The sequence below is a fragment of the Magnolia sinica genome, chromosome 5 (assembly GCF_029962835.1).
Source record: "Magnolia sinica isolate HGM2019 chromosome 5, MsV1, whole genome shotgun sequence".
NCBI classification, from domain to species: domain Eukaryota; kingdom Viridiplantae; phylum Streptophyta; class Magnoliopsida; order Magnoliales; family Magnoliaceae; genus Magnolia; species Magnolia sinica.
Window position 1 is genome coordinate 102006530 of NC_080577.1, and position 19783 is coordinate 102026312.

The window sequence follows — 19783 nt, forward strand, 5'->3', positions numbered from 1 at the left end:
TATCAAGTTTACTTTAGAAGAAAAATTATAGGATATTGCTCAAGTTTACTTTAGTAGAAGTGAACCATATAGTTCTACAAGTTTACTTTAGAAGAAAAATTATAGGATATTGCTCATCAAGAAACTACAAGTTCCCAAGGCAAGCAGGGCTGCTGGTTTGTGATCCAAGCCATTAATCAGGTAGAGGCTTGATGTCTAGTATTTTCTATTGAGGCCCCACCTGAGACCAAGGACAGGCCCATTTATGATTCTAATAGATGGGCTTGTGGCTAAAATCAAAGGCCCAATTACTAAACAAGCAAACCTTGGGCCTGACTTTTATGTTCAAATAATCCATCATAAATTACCCTGACCATCAGATGATAGCCCATCAGACGACCCTGAACCTGATCACCAAATTATCAGTTAGATGATAGGCAATCTATTCTAAAAAATCAGCCAGATCTGATCAAAAGGAAGGCCACAAGTGCGCAGGATTTGGACTGGTGCTCAATTCCTTTTAGCTATTAAATAATTTTGCATTCATCTGGTCCATCTCATGATCAAATCAGCCAAAAGCATGAGATAATTGCATCTACCCAATGGCGACGATATAACAAGTGGCTCAGACATTGCACCTGCATTGCTCGTTTCCATGTGGGGGCTGAGTACACTCTCAGGCAGTAAAGTAGGTATCATACATGGTTTCTAACACTATGCAGATGTTGTCAATGTTTCCAGTTTTTGCAAGTGATCAATGGGCAGAATACTAACCCTTCAATGGGCCGCTAAAAAATAGACAGTTAAGAAAGTAACAGAAAAAATGGTTCACATACTGCCCCAAAAAAGGTGGATTTCTGGTGACTGGGGCATCGATGAAGAGGCACATCAAATAAAAGCTTTGGATCACTAAATCATGGTAAGCCACTGAATAATGCACCTTACAAGAAATACTGATAGCAAGCCAAAAACCCCAAATTAATCTTTTTGTCATTCAATAAATAAATAAATAAATAATCCATACAGCAGTCCAACTTTATCAAGATAAATTAATTACAATGCAAAATTGAAATAAAATGATGTCTTACATTGCCAAGCAGTGGTGCGACAGCCAATACAAAGCCTGGGTAAAGAGGGTTGATGTCAGGTGGGCAGCTTCTCATAGAACTTCTGTCGAGTGAATCATGGAATTGAGACTCTTGATGACAGAGATGAGGCTGTGTGGAGGATGACAATCATGAGATGATGAACGTCTCACGATGCTTCTTGCTGCTCATTTGAAGAATACCTGCGTGGAGACCTAGCTGTTACAATAACAATGGAAAGAATACTTGCACAACTAAGAAATTAGAAGTCTCACTTCTTTCTAATATCTATGTTACCTTAACAGGTTGTTGGATGTCTGTTGGATGCCTTTTTAAGTTCGATTGGCTGTGAAGGGTTCACAAGTAACTCACAGGTTTATTTACACAAAAATTTCACCTTGAAATCCCAAGAAAAAGAAGTATTTTCACTTACCCGTAACCACTTTCAGGAGTAGCTTCTTTTTCTTTTCTTTTTTTTTTAAACACACGCACACAAACCCCCCACACTCACGCTGTAGTGGGATTTCACCACCTATGGATACTCAAACCCTTGACCGGGTGTTGAAACTCCTAAGAGTCTACCACCGGAGCAAGAGTAGCTTGTTTGCAGCTTAAAAAGTTACAAACATCCAAACAGCCCATAAAGAGCTGTTTGCATGTTCATAAAGTTTGGGTCCTTACTCATGCCTCAGCAGTAGACTCACAAGAGTTTCAACACTGGGTCATGGGTTCAAGCACCCATTGTGGTGTGAGTGCATGGGTGTGTGGGGGTGTGAGCGTGTGTTAAAAAAAAGTTCATAAAGTCATGTATAACACAAGCTATTCCAGTCAGACTGCTTGTATATATAGTTTGTCAAGCTCTTTTTCCACATGAAACACGGTGTGAAAAATATGACTATTAAGATCTAAGAGAACATACTGCTTAGAGCCTTATACGGTACAAGTAGGAACATAATATTACATGCACATGTATCACATGTGCCAAATATTTCACATGTGTGACCATCCATGTTCAAGCACCCACATGTGCCACCATCTTCAAGTGCCTCACACATGCCAAATGTCAATCAATGTCCGCATGTGCTGTAATGCTACATGTGTCACTAACCTTCTTAAGCTACCCAAAAAATTCCACTGCTCCCGCAATGTTTGACAAACAGGGTACAATACAGGTAGTTCAACATTAGCATGACTTGCATAATCAGGACAACATGTGCAGTAAACAACCATGAGCTTCCGAATGGCCCCTAAGGTTCCATATGTGAAAATAGTAATTTTTTACAATTTCTTACTGGATATTTTCCAATGTGAAAACCTTTGACACACACAATATGATGGTTGATATGCAGGCACCATGAAGTCATGTCATTCATATAGTTTGCAAGAAACACAAAGTGGCCAAAAATTCAGGTGCAGAAGTGGGGAAGCATCTCTTTCAACATGTAAACCAGAATAAATAGGTAGGAAGCAAGAGCGAGAACCCAAAGCAGGAACTCGAACCGGGAGCAGCACCTACATGGGAGGATCCAGCAACTAAGGCCACACACTCAAATTAAACTGTCCAAATTCAGATTCAAATTTTAGATAAGCCACAAATCCAAAGTCTGATTTGATTACCTAACTAGTTGATTGATGGACATTCAATGAATGGTTGAAATGAAAACTATACAATGGTCTGAACTCAGCAAACATGTATCCACTAATCAGAGGCTAGGATATTTTTAAACAATTTGATTCTGAGATAATGAACTGCTTAAGGTCAGCCTCAATATTTGAATGGTATAATCTGAATTTACGAGTGCCTATGTATCAACCATCACGTATAAAATAATTCCCCCTTTACAATCAGGTGAGAATACGCTTCCTATGAATTTTTCACTCAATGACTTCTGGTAGTAAATTGCAGGAATAATCAACACTAACAATGCTCTTGAATCCATTCAACAAAAAGAAGCAACTTCTTTATATAATTAAACAAATACCAACCAAAACTTACAATGTCAGTTTGGGTTACAAAAACACATTAATTTACTGTACCGCCAACTTGGAGATCTCTTAATTGACAGATGAGGCCCATTTTCAGGGTGGGGCTCAGCATATACACCGATCAGATGTCCCACACACTTGTCAAGTTGGCTTCCATGCTGCATGTGGGGCTACCAAGAACCTTTGTGACTCAGATTCCGGGAATGCTTGCCTTCAATGACCCTAATACAGCTTTTGCAGCAGATTTCTTGGCCAGTTTCTTATTGGCAGCAGTCCTTGTTTCTGTGTATGTAACTCCATCAGCTTTGACTTCAACTGTAATAGAAGCAATGCCATTCTGGAAGGTCTTAACGAATTGCTTCTCATATGATTTTCTCGCACAGAGGTCTTCAAGCTCTCTAACTGGCTCATATTTTAGAGTTTCCAATGTGACCAATGGTTCTAGAAGAGGCCTAATACTCTTCCAAACAGCATCCTTGTTAAATCCAGAATCAATGAGAATTGCCCCAGCGATGGATTCGATCACGTCTCCGAGCACCTTTAGAACATGGGTAATTGAAGATTAGATGGAATGCTTTTAACAACTAGAGATGTTAAAAGGAAAAAAAAAAAGAAGATACAAAGCTGTTTCTGCAAGCCGTAAATGGACTTTTGAGAACAGTAGAAAACGGTTGTAACGATACCCACCCACACATGCAATAAAACATCTGAACTGCCAATATTCAAAGGATCTGGGCAAACAACATGACACACAATGGATTTTTATTTTTCTGAGAAAGAAAATAACACATTCACAACCCGCTACACGCACGAGCCACAAAAAGAACTTGAATTGGAAGGAATATCCAAGAACACTGAAAGGCATACAAAAGAGAGGTGTAGATTCTGTGACTTGCCTTAGGTAAAGCTGTCCCTGCTTCCCACCCAAATGATGAGCCCGAAAATGACTGTTCAAAATTGTCGACGAAGAGCGTAATTTGCCTGTGCAACTCGTACGACGCATGGAGAATGTGCTTATTCAGACCAGCCTTTACTGCCGCATGCGCATAGCAATCATTGTTTACAGATGCAGATCTGAGGTCTGTCAGTAGCCCAGGTGACAAGCCAGGATATTTGTTGTATAGGTGTACCGTAATGAGATAGTCCAAAACAGAATCCCCAAGAAACTCCAGGCGCTGCAAGAGAACACAATTTGTTACATCTCAAAGAAGCATTCCTCTAGAATATTTTAGCATGTCTTGGAACAAACTTCTACATGGCATTTATAAATAATCACACTATTTCCCTTGCTCAGGACATTTCACAATGTTTAGATAGCAAAGGAAATAGTGGGATTCAGCTAAGCAATCAATATCCAAACTCAATAGTCAATTTCTCAGGAACAAGACACAAGGCGTTTTTTGTGAGAGATAAATGAGATTTGTAGTTGACAAATCTCATTCTTATGAGTCCTACAACAGGTCATTCTCATTCTCTTCCTAGGAACCCTTTCCTCCTCTCTGCACTTTTACACCAAGCAGAAAAATTGCTTCAAATGCTGATAAAGCCAAACTGATTTTCTGATATTCTTATTTCCTATGCCAACCACTCACAAAGTTTCACAATGTGAGTCATAGTTTGATCCCCCATAGTTGGTGGAACTTTGTTGAACTCCTTTGTTCATGTAAACAGGTAGATTGACGCTTCTCTACGGAATTTTATTGAACTAGTTAACCAAACTAATTCTACTCCACCCAATATCTTCAACACATTTTTTCGCTATGTTATCTATTTGCAAATTGTGGCACATCACTTTTAGGAAGCGACCTAGCTTGATTGGCAATTGAACCAGTCCTGCTTAATATTGAAAATGCTGCATTTGAAATGTGCTACCAACAAAGCAAAAGAAAAAAAAAACATCAAATTCAACTACAATAGTGATGCAAACTCAATGCATGGAGGGCTCAGAACACAAATAAAAAGACTTTTGGCATAACAATGCACTTGGTCAAAAGAAAATATAGCAGACGAACAATGATCAAGCGATTACCTGATAACATCTTGGGATATGTGGAACCAGATATGACCCATGAGTCAATGCTTCAACCAGCAACGATGGGTCACGAAATGAATAGTGTAACAGCAATTCAAGATGGCTAATATTCACATAATTCTCAGGTTTCACCAGCAATGGTCTGTCTTCTGGAATTTTGTCGACAAAGTTGACCTTCATACCAAGCCACTCCATGAAAAATAATGCTGACATTTCACCTCCTACGCTAAGGTATGCACCGATCAGTGCTTCAACAACATCAGCAACTACCTTCCTTTTTATATGCCTTGTTCCCTTGTTATAAATATTCTTGGAAGTGGGATTGAACATTTCATCCTCCCAGAAATGTCCAGAAAAATCTCCAGGCACAGTCCAATGTTTAGGGTCAAAACACTCATTACGAATAAAGCCCTACAAGAGAGAAGCAAAGACAAATAAATTAAATAAACGAAGTCAGTAATAATAATGTGTATTTGGGTCTTCATGTTGAAAATAGATGTTGGCCGCATAACAACAGGTAACAGGGATCATTAATAAATGCAGAAAAGCAACATTATGTGAAAGAGACAGTAATAATTGAAGGCAAAAGAATGTGAAGCACAATATGCAAGGTTTCCCTCTAGTATTAGTTTTCTTGACCAAAACTGATCACATCTTTAAGGTCGATTCGAAATCCTCATTAGAAACTAGAACAAAATGGGAGAAGTCTCAAAACTTCTTCACTTGAAATAACTTCCAAAACTGGTAAAGCTGTTTCATAAAAAAAATATGCTTGTTAGAAAAGGTTTAATTATGTTATTGATGATTGCTCTTGTTGCATAGTAGTTAGGCCAAGCACCAGACAATTGAGGTTGCATAGAGCATTTTGATTTTTTTTCAATGGTTTGACTCAATTTGTAAATTAAAAGAAAAAAAAACAAACAAAATATTAATATCAAAGGAAATTTCTTTCAAGCAATCTATATACATGTGGAAGGGATCTTTGAAAATTTTTCTTCACATAAATAAGGCAGGAAATAATGAAATTGTTTTAAAATCTTGATTGAATCTTGCAGTTTCACCTTTACCTCTATCATGGATCCACAGTAATAACAACCTTGTTGCCTTTAAAATGTACTCACATGAAAATCCACCAATTTCGCATGAAATGCAAATACAATGTTGTTTACATTTGAGTCAAGTATTTCAATTCAAGAAAGGAAAGCTTTTCATAAATCCTATTGATCACTCTCAAAAGTGGGAAAAGTGAAAATAGTTATGGACCAAGAAGACAAATTTTGGATCACCTTGGTTGCTAACCTACGTGGTAATCCATCAAAGCAACAATAATGATGTATTGGTTTCTTTATATGATAAACACAGACTCCTTTAAACAAAAGAGAAAAGATTAGAAGCAAGGAAGAAATTGCATACAGAAGTTTAGAAGAAGATTGGGCATGGAAAGCACACTCCCTTCAGGATATCAAGTTACCATGTCATGGTTTTGAGTATTGGTATCATATAGGCTGATGCAACCATGTTGTATCCACTGGCCTGATACTATACACAACAAGGAGTGTATTGACAACAATAAGCGGCTGACATGGCCAATACACCCATAAAGGCCCAACTTTGAAAACTTTTTTTTTTTCTTTTTCTTTTTTCATTTTAACCGTGGAACCAATACACCCACAAAGGCACAACTTTGAAAACTTTCTTTTTCCAAAATTTCTCACATTTTCCTCTTCTTTTTTCATTTTAACCATGGAGGGCACTTGAAAAGTCATTTCGAACTTCAATCGAGGCCTATTGGAGATCAAAACAAAAGATTAGAGTTGGATTCAACAAATTGAAAAATAATGGACCCTTACCGGCAAAAATGGGAAGAAGGATGAATCCTCCACCTTTTTTTTTTCAATGTAATAAGCACTAGTTTACTAAATCATGCTTGATTTGTGTTAAGGCACATTTCTTTGACTCTCAACCGGTCAAGCCAACTGATAACAATATTAAAAAAGAATGGTCCTACACACCATATGCAGTGTTCGCAATATCGATACCATTGGCCAATATTATCGGTATCGCAGTCCAACGATACAAAACTCATCAGAAGAAACTAACAAAATTTGTATTGTGCATAAATATTCCGAAAAAAAGAAGAAGACGGGGGAAACTTTCAATAGGGTGGATTTCCGTACCTGTAGAAGAGATTGCCTTGATTGGAAGCTGCATTTGGTGGCCCATTCGAATCGAAGCTCACCATTTGTAGGTTAGTGTAAAGAAAATCTCGATTCCCTATTTTTCTTTCTTCAATTAGATTATTGCTTGAAAACGGATTTGATTTCGGAAGAAAATGTGAAAAAAAAATCCAGAGAAATCCGAGGGAGAATTCAGGGTTTTAGGGTTTTAGAAGGCCGAAACCCTCTCTGCAATCCAAAAAGGCTTCCGAGCCCTTTTTTTTTTATTGAGCACAGCTAGCGAGGATTTCATGGGAAAGCCTTCGCGTATAAAGTTCGTGCATTGGGATGCTAGATGGGGCCCACCGTGATGCTTGTGAGAAATCCGCCATGTGCATCTTATTTGCGAGCTCATTTTAGGACGTGACCGGAAATGAGGTGAATCCAAAACTCGGGTGGGCCGCACGAGAGGAAACACTAAGGATTTGGTGACCACTGTTGAAACATTTTTATGGCCACAAAAGCTTCATATCGGGATAAGTTTTTCATGTTTTCACTTCATCGCAATGGGAATGACCTCATAAACGGTTTGGTTGGCATATAAACACCAAGGTGGAGCCCAGGAAAGTTTCAACAGTAGGAAACTCTTTCCCAGTTTCCCTCTCATATGGCCCACTTGAGTTTTGGATCCACCTCATTTTCGGTCGCATGTCCTAAAATGAACACGCAAAATGGATGGACGAGGTGGATTTCTGACAAACATCACAGTGGGCCCCACCTAAGTATCCCAACGCAGATACCTCTTGCAAAAGCCATTAGCAGGAATAGGCATGCTCACCTGCGCATCTTTGCACACATGTCATGGGACTCCAATCTGAATGGTCCATGTGATGCGGCATCCCATGAAACTCCCAGGGACCAAATTTCACCTGATCTAAAACTCTGGTGGACCATAGCAAAGAAAGATGCAAATCAAGGGAGGAAAATGTTTTATGGCCCACCAAAGTCCTGGATCAAAGCAAAAGTTGGGCCATAGGGGTTTCATGGGGTGCTGCATCACTTGGACTGTTTAGATTTTGAACTCACATCACGTATGATGAGTTCTCAAAAAGTTCTCACGAAAACTCGTACGAACTGGTACGCAGCTAAGCATTTGGCTTCAAGGGAAATCCGTGTCTACGCAGATTGGGAGCCTACAAATGGATGGTCCTGTCAAGGGCTCTGTAGGACCCACCATGATATATTTGTTTTATCCAGACCATCCATCCATTTTGATAAGTCATTTTTAGGGCATTAGCCCAAAATGTAGCTAGATATGAGGCTCAAGTGGTCCACACCACAGGAAGCCATGGTGGGAATGATATCCACCGTTAAAGCTTTCATAGGGCCCATCATGATGTTTGTTTGCCATCCAATTTGTTCATAATGTCTAAAAGACCTAGATAAAGGGAAAACATAAATATTAGCTTGATCCAAAACTTATGTAGACCCCAAAAATTTTTAATGGTGGCCATTCAATGATTGCTTTTTCGTGTGGTGTGGTCCACCTAAGATTGGATTTGCTTCATTTTTTGGCCCATACCCTAAAATGATTTGTCAAAATGAATTAACTGTGTAGATACTTCATATTATGTCGAGGTGGCCCCATGGTCAGGGTCCCACCATATTACATACCTCCTATGTTTTAAACCAATGGAATTACCGGCACATCTCAACCTTATTTTTTTAAGGAAACTCTTAGTTTATTAAGGGAACTCTATGGGCTCCACAACAATGTATGTGTTATATCTACTTTGTGGGCCCACACAATTTGCTCTTTTTTTTTAGCCAATACCTAAAAAAAAAAAAAAAGTAAAGATGTTTAAGTGAGATGCAAACTCACCCGGGACGGTACAACCCGTAACGCGGGCCCACTTTAATGTATATATTCTGTATCCATGCCGTTCATCCATTTTTCCAAATCATTTTAGTGTATTACCCAAAAAATGAAGCACATCCAATTATCAAGTGGATCATACCAAAGGAAAAGGTGGTGATTGACTATTAATGGGCCTCAAAAGTTTTGGATCAATCATATATTTGTCTTTTCCTTTCATCTAGGCTTATGTGAACTTATCAACAACAAATTGGATGGTAAATAACACTACAAAACCATTAAGGTGAGCCCTAATGAGGTTTTAATGGTAGGGCCTTCAATCAATATTGTTTCCTATGGCATGGTCCACTAAATAATTGGATCTGCTTCATTTTTGGGATGGCGCCATAAATTAAGGTGGCAAAACAGATGGACAGTATGGATATACATGTCTTAATACATTTATAAATGTTATGCATTATATTTGAATATGGTTGCCTTAGTTGAATTAGACAATGTATAACTTAAAACCCTATACAAAGGAAATATATTGTGTGCACCTTTTTTTTTATATCGATGTTATGATTTAAAAGTGTATTAAGATCTTTTTTAACAATACCTAGAGTTTCATTGAAAAATTCAATCATTTTCCCAATGTTTCCCAAAAAATGCAATAAATTATGCGATACAAACGATATATCCCGTGCAATAACCAATATGTAGCTGTATCCCAAGGGTGCGATACATTGCGCGATACATTGCGCGATACTAATATTTCGAACACTGACCATATGTCCATGTCCAAAATAAAAAATAAAAAAGGAAAGAAAGAAAAAGAATGATGAACTCTAGAATATCTCATTTTTTTCCATTGTTTCTAATAATGTGTCCTTAATTCATTGGCTTTAAAAGATTTCAATTGATACAAGCCGATACCGATACATGCATGTATCATATTGTTTTTTATTTGGCCGATTCGCCCCTCAATACTGATATTTAGAACCATGTACCACGTATTGTGGAGGAAGTGTGTCTGAGTGCGTGCATGTGTACATTGCCGAACATCTACACAACCCATTCTCCCAAAATTTCCAATTCTTCTTCTTCTTCTTCTCCTCCATGTGAAAACTAACATTGCCAAGCATAGGGATCAACTCCATTCAAATCAGCTTACGGAAATGAATCAGCTTCTTAATTCCACCTCGCTGAATGTGGGAAAAAAGTGATTTTTAATGAATCAATTTAAGTCTCTCATTTCAATGGTAATGTTAGCTAACAACCAGGACTTCAATGATGGTCGTTCTAGTTAATGACTTAAGCCCAAGAGAAATCATGTTGGATTCTTTCAATTTAATTTGCTATATTGATGGGGATTCTAAAGATAGACATGAAAAGATGGGAAAGCTTGAGAAAGTGGCTTCATTTTAAGTAAATGGATTATCTTCAAAGAGATGCAATCCAAAAGCATACCACCCAACCAGATTGTGTCAAATTGCTTATGCGACTGCCAAAATTTACAGTTAGAATCAATCTCTGAAAAAGTTTAGTGCTGATTAAAAATTATAAAGACAGCAAATAAGCGAAATCCTTTATATCCAGAAGAAATATAGTGAGGCATTAGATAAATGAACTAACAAACACCTTAAGACTGTTTGTAAAGCATAACTGGGAACGAAGTGAGCAAAAAGGAAAAAAAAATATATTTATAAAAAAAAAAAAAACAGATGGACCTATATATGAAAGGGTATTGTAACATGCAATTTTGAATCCATGTTGTCTATCTTAAAGTCACAAATTAAACATCATTATCAAAGCTACAGCATCCATACATAAGGAAGATGATGCCATCTGCAAATTTCCATGCACTTTAGTTACTTGGCAGTAAAATACCTGCAGTTTCTGTTTGCATCCCAACTCACAAAGGGCAGCGTTTGATATCATTTTCTCTTTCTTAGCACTAAGAAGGCCCTCATGATGATGCTCATGATCTCTGAATAGTTGTTGACTTGCTGCATATTTGAGAAAAGAGTCACCAAGAGTCTCCAATGACTCCAAAGAAAATTCCTCTTGACATTTTTTGGTGGTAAGTGCTTCCATAACCTATTACAAAACAGAGTAGCAAATGCTAAATCAGAAAATTTATCATCATCATTATGACTAAGGAGGTCTCACACACAATTACTTGACCAATGTGTTATTGCCCAACTAATGTAAATGTCAAAATGTCAACTTGTCGAGTGTGTACAATATCCAACCAATCTAAAAGGTCAACCCACCATGAAGATCTAGCATAAAAAACAGACTAATTCACTCATCAAGCAAGCAACACGTGTACTTTGGATCAGATTAATAGTTCTCTATTGTTTTCTATGCTGTGCCTCACCTGATGAGTGGAATTGCTTGATATTCACAATAGGAGATATTTATGGGAGACAACCTTTTGGATGGATTGGATTTTGTACACAACTGATATGTTGCTATTTATGCACTGGCAAGGTGATAAAATTATTGTCCAACTAGCTTTGTGTGAGACAATGACAATTATTCTTAGTTCTGCTGCTGCTGCAGTTACTACTGGGAGTGTTAATAACACAAGTGGCGGAATTTTCAAGGCCAAGAGCATCATGGTTATAATTTTATTCTCTTTGTTTTTTTGGAAATTAATTGAGTATGAATATATCAAAACAAAGTGAAACAAACTACAAAGAGTTTAAAGGGATTGATGATGCGATATTGTCTCTCCCTTGGAAAAGTTGTAAATTTATGGATGGGGATACAGGAAGAGCATAAATTGATAAGTTAATAAGTTACATGCGCCAAAAAGACAGTTAACAATGGAAAGTAACAAGAAGATTGAACACTTCATTACAACCATTCAGGATAAGAGAGATGACTTCTGAGACCCGTTTAGAGATTTGGTTTGGGTCCACCATTTTGGAACCAGTTAAAAAGGGGTCTTGTTGGTTCCAGTCAGGTCCACCATCTTGGACTAGGTTAAAGTTGGATACAGTTGGCTTTGGATCAAGCCCATTATATATTTAAATGTATTAATTCTTCTACCAATCAAATGACGTTTGCTACGCCACATGCATGTAAGAGAGCCTATTTACACAACGCATGTGTCAAAGTGGAGCATGGACCTGAAACTGGCTCGATACCAAGATCCAAAGACCTGATGGTAACCGATGCAAAATCAAACCCAATCAAATCAGGGTCCAGGTCCTACAAAAGGGGACCCATAGTCAAAAGGACTTGGACACAACAAGACTTAACCTAATCAACCAATGTTTGCAAAATTTAGGATCTAACCTCAACCCAACAGCGTGCTATGCATGTGGATAGAGGAAGTTATTGCAAGGCACAGGAGAGTGAGGACGAGGAATTGTAAGGAGCGCATCTCTTTGATGGTGGTTTGCCCCAATGTCCTGATGCATTGTCTTAGGCGATGTCAAGACTATATTGGAAAAGGTGTCATGTTGAATGATCCAAACTGTTTGTAAGATGGAATCACCAAGGATGGGGGATATACTATATATATATATATAAAACTCATACTAGAAATATCCCGACCCTTTGATCATCTAACTCTTTTCTTTTAAATATGGATTATTTCCTTAAAAATATTTTTGTGGGCTACTGAAATTTTGGGATCACCTAATCTTGAAGATTTTCCAGCCAGCCACCATTAATGGAGCATCTCGTCAGGTCTTTTGGATCATCAAACATGACCCCAGATGATATGGAAATACTCCTAATGTATTCTATTAGAATATGTGGAGACACATTGTATCCAACCTTGTGATAGAGAGCTTCACTTACCAATGGCCTCACCTTGCAAATTACATAAATACCATTTAATGCAGGGGCATTTTCACACCGGGTTCGAGTGGGGTTGCCGATGCAAATGGTACATGGGCGTAAATGTAGAAAGAAGATATAACGATGGCACCCCAAAGTATGGCTTAAAATAGCACATTAACGATGTGTCTACTATTGATTAACACATCATATGGCATCAATAATATCAGAGCGAGTCTCGTGTTCGAGACCCCTCAACATTTTAATGCAAGGCATTTTCACATCGGGCTTGAATGGGGTTACTGCAATACGAGCACACTCGGGGATGGGCGCATAATAGCGGCAATGCTGTAAGATAGACCAAAAATTAGAAAATGAGGTTCCAATGGCCTACCCCATGAGATACTGTAAAATGCAATTAATCGTATGTTCTACTATGAGTTAAAGCACATCATAATTGCGCATCACTTAAAACAGCTAAAAGCACCTCATGTCCATTTAGAACAATGATTTTTCGAAATTTAAAAATAATGGCATGAAATTTTGCTAACACTGCGTAAATAGAATAAAATATTAAAAAGATATTTTCAATGGCACCCAAATCTGTAAAATGCAAATATAATCCATGTTCTACTAATAATTAACACATCTATGCATCATTAAGAACAGCAAAAGTAATCATTAAATTAATGATGATTTTTGCGAATTTTCAAATAACAAGGGCACACCAAATAAATGCATAAATAATGAAAGAAGATATAAAATAAATATAAATTTTAATGTGACCCCAAATCTGTAAAATGCACATTAAGCATCGTTCTACTATGATTAACGATCATATATGGACATGAATTAAAACAGCAAAAAGGAATGGGGCCATTTAAAAATGGTTCTTCGAATTTTCAAAAAACGGGCCAAAATAAATGCGTAAATAGAAAAAAATATTAAAAAAATATAAAATGGCACCCCAAATCTGTAAAATGCACATTAACATGTTCTACTATGATTAATACATCAAATGGCATGATTAAAACAGCAAAACAACCATTAAAAACTGATTTTTCGAATTTTAAAAAAAGTGGCCAAAATTCATGCGTAAATAGAAAAAAATATTAAAAAATTATTAAATGGCACCCCAAATCTGTAAAATGTACATTAACATGTTCTACTATGATTAACACATCATATGACATGATTAAAACAGCAAAATATATTAAAAAAAGTATAAATACCTATTTTTGACGAATTTCTGAAAAATGGCCCACCGAGCTTTGATTCAAAAAAATCTATAATATAATGTGTTTTTCTATCAAATACCTAGCTAAGGTTGGTCGAAATTAGTAGTAGAAGGAGTTAGAAACAGTTTGGAAGCAAGAGGTTTCAAAAAAACAGCAAAAACAGAGCTAAAAAAAAAAAAAAAAAGTTACCGTTTCGGGCCCGTTACGGGCCCGTATCGGCCGATACGGGTACAAAAAATCGAATCGGCCTTTTCGGCCCCAAAACGGTTAGGATCTAACCTCAACCCAACAGCGTGCTATGCATGTGGATAGAGGAAGTTATTGCAAGGCACAGGAGAGTGAGGACGAGGAATTGTAAGGAGCGCATCTCTTTGATGGTGGTTTGCCCCAATGTCCTGATGCATTGTCTTAGGCAATGTCAAGACTATATTGGAAAAGGTGTCATGTTGAATGATCCAAACTGTTTGTATGATGGAATCACCAAGGATGGGGGATATACTATATATATATATATATATATATACTCATACTAGAAATATCCCGACCCTTTGATCATCTAACTCTTTTCTTTTAAATATGGATTATTTCCTTAAAAATATTTTTGTGGGCTACTGAAATTTTGGGATCACCTAATCTTGAAGATTTTCCAGCCAGCCACCATTAATGGAGCATCTCGTCAGGTCTTTTGGATCATCAAACATGACCCCAGATGATATGGAAATACTCCTAATGTATTTTATTAGAATATGTGGAGACACATTGTATCCAACCTTGTGATAGAGAGCTTCACTTACCAATGGCCTCACCTTGCAAATTACATAAATACCATTTAATGCAGGGGCATTTTCACACCGGGTTCGAGTGGGGTTGCCTGTGGGATGCAGGGGCACACTCGGGGTGGGAGGCACATGTGAGGCGGTACCTATGTGATGTGGGGCCCACGAGGAGGGTTCAACCGAGGTCCTAACCCATGAGATGTGGGGCATGGGCTATAAAATAGAGGGATTAATTCGATGTGCTCTAATAGTTCGAGCTTTTAGAACAAGTGGTTAATTGTCCTGCATCAAATTGGTATCAGAGCGAGTCTCGTGTTCGAGACCCCTCACTGGGGATGATTAATGCAAGGGCATTTTCACATCGGGCTTGAGTGGGGTTACCTGTGGGATACAGGGGCACACTCGGGGTGGGCAGCCCGTGTGAGGAGGCACCTACTCGTGTGAGGCAGTACCCATGTGATGTGGGGGCCCATGAGGGTTCGCCCGAGGTCCTAACCCATGAGATGTGAGGCCTGGGCTATAAGATAATGGGATTAATTCGTTATGTTCTAACAGTTCGAGCTTTTAAAGCAAGTGGTTAATTGTCCCGCATCACCCTTCTTTTAGTCTTAGAGCCCTTCCCATGTCCTTTAGTAACGCATGATTTTAGAAAATTGAAAAAATAATTGCATGAAGATTTCTGCCCCTAACTACTCGTCATGTGGAGATATTATCAACAGTTAATGTGAAAAAGGGTGTAATCAACTAAACCAATTGAGAACATGTCAAATATAAATCCTAGGCGAGCGACTAAATAAAATAAGCACCTCCATGTCCTTTAAGAACACATAGTTTTATGCAAATTGAAAAATTAATTGCATGAAATTTTTTGCAACCTGCAAAATAATGGTTTTAAATAACAATGGACCACACCACAATCACCAGCACCAACATAAATAAGTTCCCGCAAAGAAAATAATGAAATACCTTGTTGGCTGGAACAATAACATTTTGCATGTAGTGATTCGTTTGCAGATTCTGTAACTGAATCGCAAGAAGCATCGTCTCAATACGATGCATGATCGATGGAATGAAGGAAAACGAGTACAAGATAGAAATGGAGATGGGGGCCATGATGATCACACAAAGTTCTGGAGGCAATTCAACAACATTACTTGATTCTACAATGAACCAAAGAAAATAGGATTAGGCGTACTACTATAGAAAGAACGTGATAAATTAAGAATCAATTAATTAAGAAATTAAGAATCACAGGACAATGCACTGATGTGTGTGTGTGTGTGTGTGTGTGTGTGTGTGGGTGGGTGGGTGGGTAACTGTCTAGGTTTTACTAACGGTCCCACCATCACTGGGAAGTTATCAACATCCACAAACCATTTTCATGACACATGGAATGCCCATAAAGCATCCCTGTGTGTGTTGGTGTGCCTGAGTGCAAGAAAATACTTTAAAATGAAAAAAAAAAAAAAAAGTTGTGTGGGATAACATCGTTTTGACATAGCCACTAAGGGCTTGTTTGTTTTACCATTTACCAAAATAAATGGTGGTAAACAAGCTATGATTACTTCGCGTTGTCATTTAGAAGAGAGAGAAATCACTGAGCAACTATGCCTCGAGAACCATTATTGTGTTGAATTGGATTGCCTACGTAATATCAGTGGATCCCACCATGATATATGTATCTGATCCATGTCATTCATCCCATTTTACCAGCTCATTTTAGGGCATAAGCCCAAAAATGAGGAAAATTGTAAGCGCAAGTGGACCACACCAAAGGAAACACGGGGATAATGATGTCCACCGTTAAAAGCTAAAATTTGTGTAGAGCCCACAATGATGTGTATCTGTCATCCAACCAATTTATTACGTCAGAAAGATATGGATGAACCAAAAACACAAATAACTTGATCCAATTCTTGTGGCCCTGAAGAAGTTTTCAACATTAGGTGTCCAATTCCCACGGTAGCCTGTGGTGTTGGTCCACATGTGCTTTGGATTTGCCTCAATTTTTGGCTCATGCCCCAAATTGAGCAGATAAAACAGATGGACAGCATGGATCAGACACATCGCAGTGGGCCCCACAAATACTGCGTATTTCCTTCTCGTAGGTTTTTGTGAAGCTGTCAACATCATAACGATGGCTTGCATGGATTTACCATGGGCAATAATAATTACCCGTTTACCACCATTTCCAATGGTAATTGGTAAAACAAAAGGGCCGTAAACATATAGAACAAAGAACAAAGATTTTTTTCTCAGAAATATCCTCAAACAACAGTTTTAGTCAGAACAATGGTTGTGAGTACTACTATTTTATTTAAAACCCGATATTCAATATAAACTAAAGGAATTAGGAGCTAGAGACAACAAGGTAAACCTAAACAAAGAATAAAAGAACAGAAAAAAACCATATAATATAAAAAGGCAAAAACAATAACAGTGTAGATAACAATTCTGTGGATTGTGGATATCAAGATTGAAGTAGATATATATTACATTGAGTGAGGTAAGGATGCTTTCTACAAAACTCGAAGGGCTTAATTCCACTATGAAAAGGTCTCTTTTAGATAACTTAAATATAAGACATGGTTCCAATCTTACAGTGATGTATCTAGATAAAACTTCCTAGATCAAAAGGCCAAAGCTGTAAGCTGGTAGGTAGAGAAGAACCCTTTCTTGTGGATGTGTTAATTGCCATACATCTTAGTTAGGACTTAGGAGGATCCTTTTGTTGTTGGGCAAAGATCAGTCATTGTTATTAACTGAAGATAGGTAATGCATTTAACTTTTGAAGAAAAGAATGCCAAAGTCTTCCCATTTACCCTATGCATTTCTTCCAAAATTCTTGAAGATGTAAATTGACAAATGCTATTACCTTATGATCATCTTAAACTGATTTAGAGTAGGGGCAGTCTTGTAATTTATGTAAAAAAAATAGTTATGGTAGTTGCTGCTGTGACACCAAGAGGCCCATAGGTGGACTGAGATTCCAAAGCAGAATTGAGTCATGGTAGGGGCACTAGGAGGCCCATGTCCTGGCCATTGTCGTCTAACTATAACCTTCCCAATTTTTGAAATCAAGAGTCAACATGTATTTCATGCATTGTTTATACACAAACAAAGAACAAAAGAACAAAACTCAGACCCAGTCCAAAACTAAATCAACCTGGAAGAGTTGAGTTGACTGATTAAAATGAATATTTCATCGATTTGAATTGTCCATTCATTCATTTAGTTGAGTATAGAGTTTGACTGCTGCTTTTATGAAAATTCATTACTTTGGGATTCCTTTTTGAGGCATTTCAAAGTTAATATCATGTCAGGCTTTGCTCAATGGAATCTTGCATGATTATTGGGAACCCAAACCATTTTGTTGCATGATACGATATAAATCGGGAATCCAAATCCTTCAATGATTATATGAGATTGGATACAAATTGAGAAGACCAATTTTGGAAAAATTCATATATTAATTCACCTAAGACTCGAGATACATGTCGAGTACCATCCAATGGTTTTAGCAGGAAAGGGGTCTGATATTCAACTATCAATAAGGATGAGCTGTCACAAAGTCCTCAGATTAATTGCAGAGGAAAAAAATATGACCGAAGAGGGTTGCAGCAAGAAATAAGGTCCAAAGGAGTTCCAGTTATCCATTAGCAGGATATTCCAACACTTCCACCAATGGATAAGATACTGGCTAGACTTGACTAGCAAAGTAAGGACTCTGTTTATCAGGTGCACAGAACGAGAATGAATAGAAGCCACCAGTAAAAAGATTTCCCCTACTCAACTTAAACTATTGCCTATAAAAAAAACCTTAATATGTTCTCAAACAGTATCATAAGAGGGAAAAAAAAAAGGAATTTGTTTCTTCTCTTTATATCATATCTGAAAATCCAATTCCCGCATTTAAAAATAAAAATAAAAATAAAAATAAAAAGATGAACTGAAGTTCCAGAATTGACAGCTCAAGCATATGCAAATTCAGCACATGCAGATATCATCCAGAACATAATAACAGCTAACAAGTAAGAAATGCAGCATTTTTCTAAGAAACAGGTAAGGCTCATGCAGGCCCAAATACAAGAGAATTGACAAACACAAAATGCCAAATAAATCACCTTTCTCCTTCCGAAGAGTAACCTTACGAAGCCAATTTTGTGGAGTAAAAAGATGTTTCCCCTGAAGTAGTGATTCTCTTTCATAACGCAGAGTGATGCCGTGCCTGTTGTTAAAATTAAGACACCCAAGATGAAGGAAACCAAGGACTATAAAAACAAAGACCACCAAAAATCAAACAGATGTGGGGAGTGAAAAGGGATGCTGGAACTCACTTGGATTCATAATATGCCTTGTACGTAAGAGCCTCTCCCCCTCTCAACTTCAAAATTGAGTTTCCATCGAGGTCATCTAAGATGCCAGTAATGCAATATATATGACCATTGTGGGGAGTGAACACTAAAGCATTCCTGAGGATACAACTGTATACAACAGCATCTTTAGTCTGAATCCTACGACAAATATCACTGGGGAGACAACGATGGTGCACAGCATTTCCACCAACTGTACCAGCTGAGCGAACTAATACAGAAGAAAATAAGATAGACCTAACACATTCCCAATCAATCTTCACAGAGTTCTGATTGCTAAAAACTGATGGGAGCAGTAAATAGGCAATCCTTGAAACTGTTTCGTGTTGAACTCCTTCCAAAGCATCCTTCAGTCTACTCAAATTACGGTCTATCAGGATTCTGAGAATGGATGTCTGAAATCTTCTAGCAACAAGGACCTGATAGGAGTCAATATAGAAATCGGCAAACATACACAATGTCTTTAGTTTCTCTTTCGGCTCTTAAGCACATTAAGGAACAAAAA

At 37.7% G+C, this 19783-nt stretch overlaps 1 protein-coding gene across 2 annotated transcripts in view; it reads right to left on the reverse strand.

The window, feature by feature from the left end:
* Window positions 1-933: 933 nt before the first annotated feature.
* Window positions 934-19783, reverse strand: part of LOC131246466 (endoribonuclease Dicer homolog 2) — a 53713-nt gene continuing 34863 nt past the window's right edge. Inside the window, exons 16-24 of one of the 2 annotated variants that reach the window (XR_009171382.1) lie at window positions 19243-19697; window positions 19030-19133; window positions 15872-16065; window positions 10984-11193; window positions 5080-5493; window positions 3947-4225; window positions 3061-3588; window positions 1362-1410; window positions 934-1267 (exon numbers count right to left, since the gene is read on the reverse strand). Coding sequence is in view for 1 of the 2 variants with exons in the window: in XM_058246631.1 (XP_058102614.1) it covers window positions 3241-3588; window positions 3947-4225; window positions 5080-5493; window positions 10984-11193; window positions 15872-16065; window positions 19030-19133; window positions 19243-19697 (2004 nt within the window). In the remaining variant the exon portion in view is untranslated. Of the gene's footprint in view, window positions 1268-1361; window positions 1411-3003; window positions 3589-3946; window positions 4226-5079; window positions 5494-10983; window positions 11194-15871; window positions 16066-19029; window positions 19134-19242; window positions 19698-19783 lie in introns of those variants that run through there. The other variant, XM_058246631.1, reaches the window with a different exon arrangement.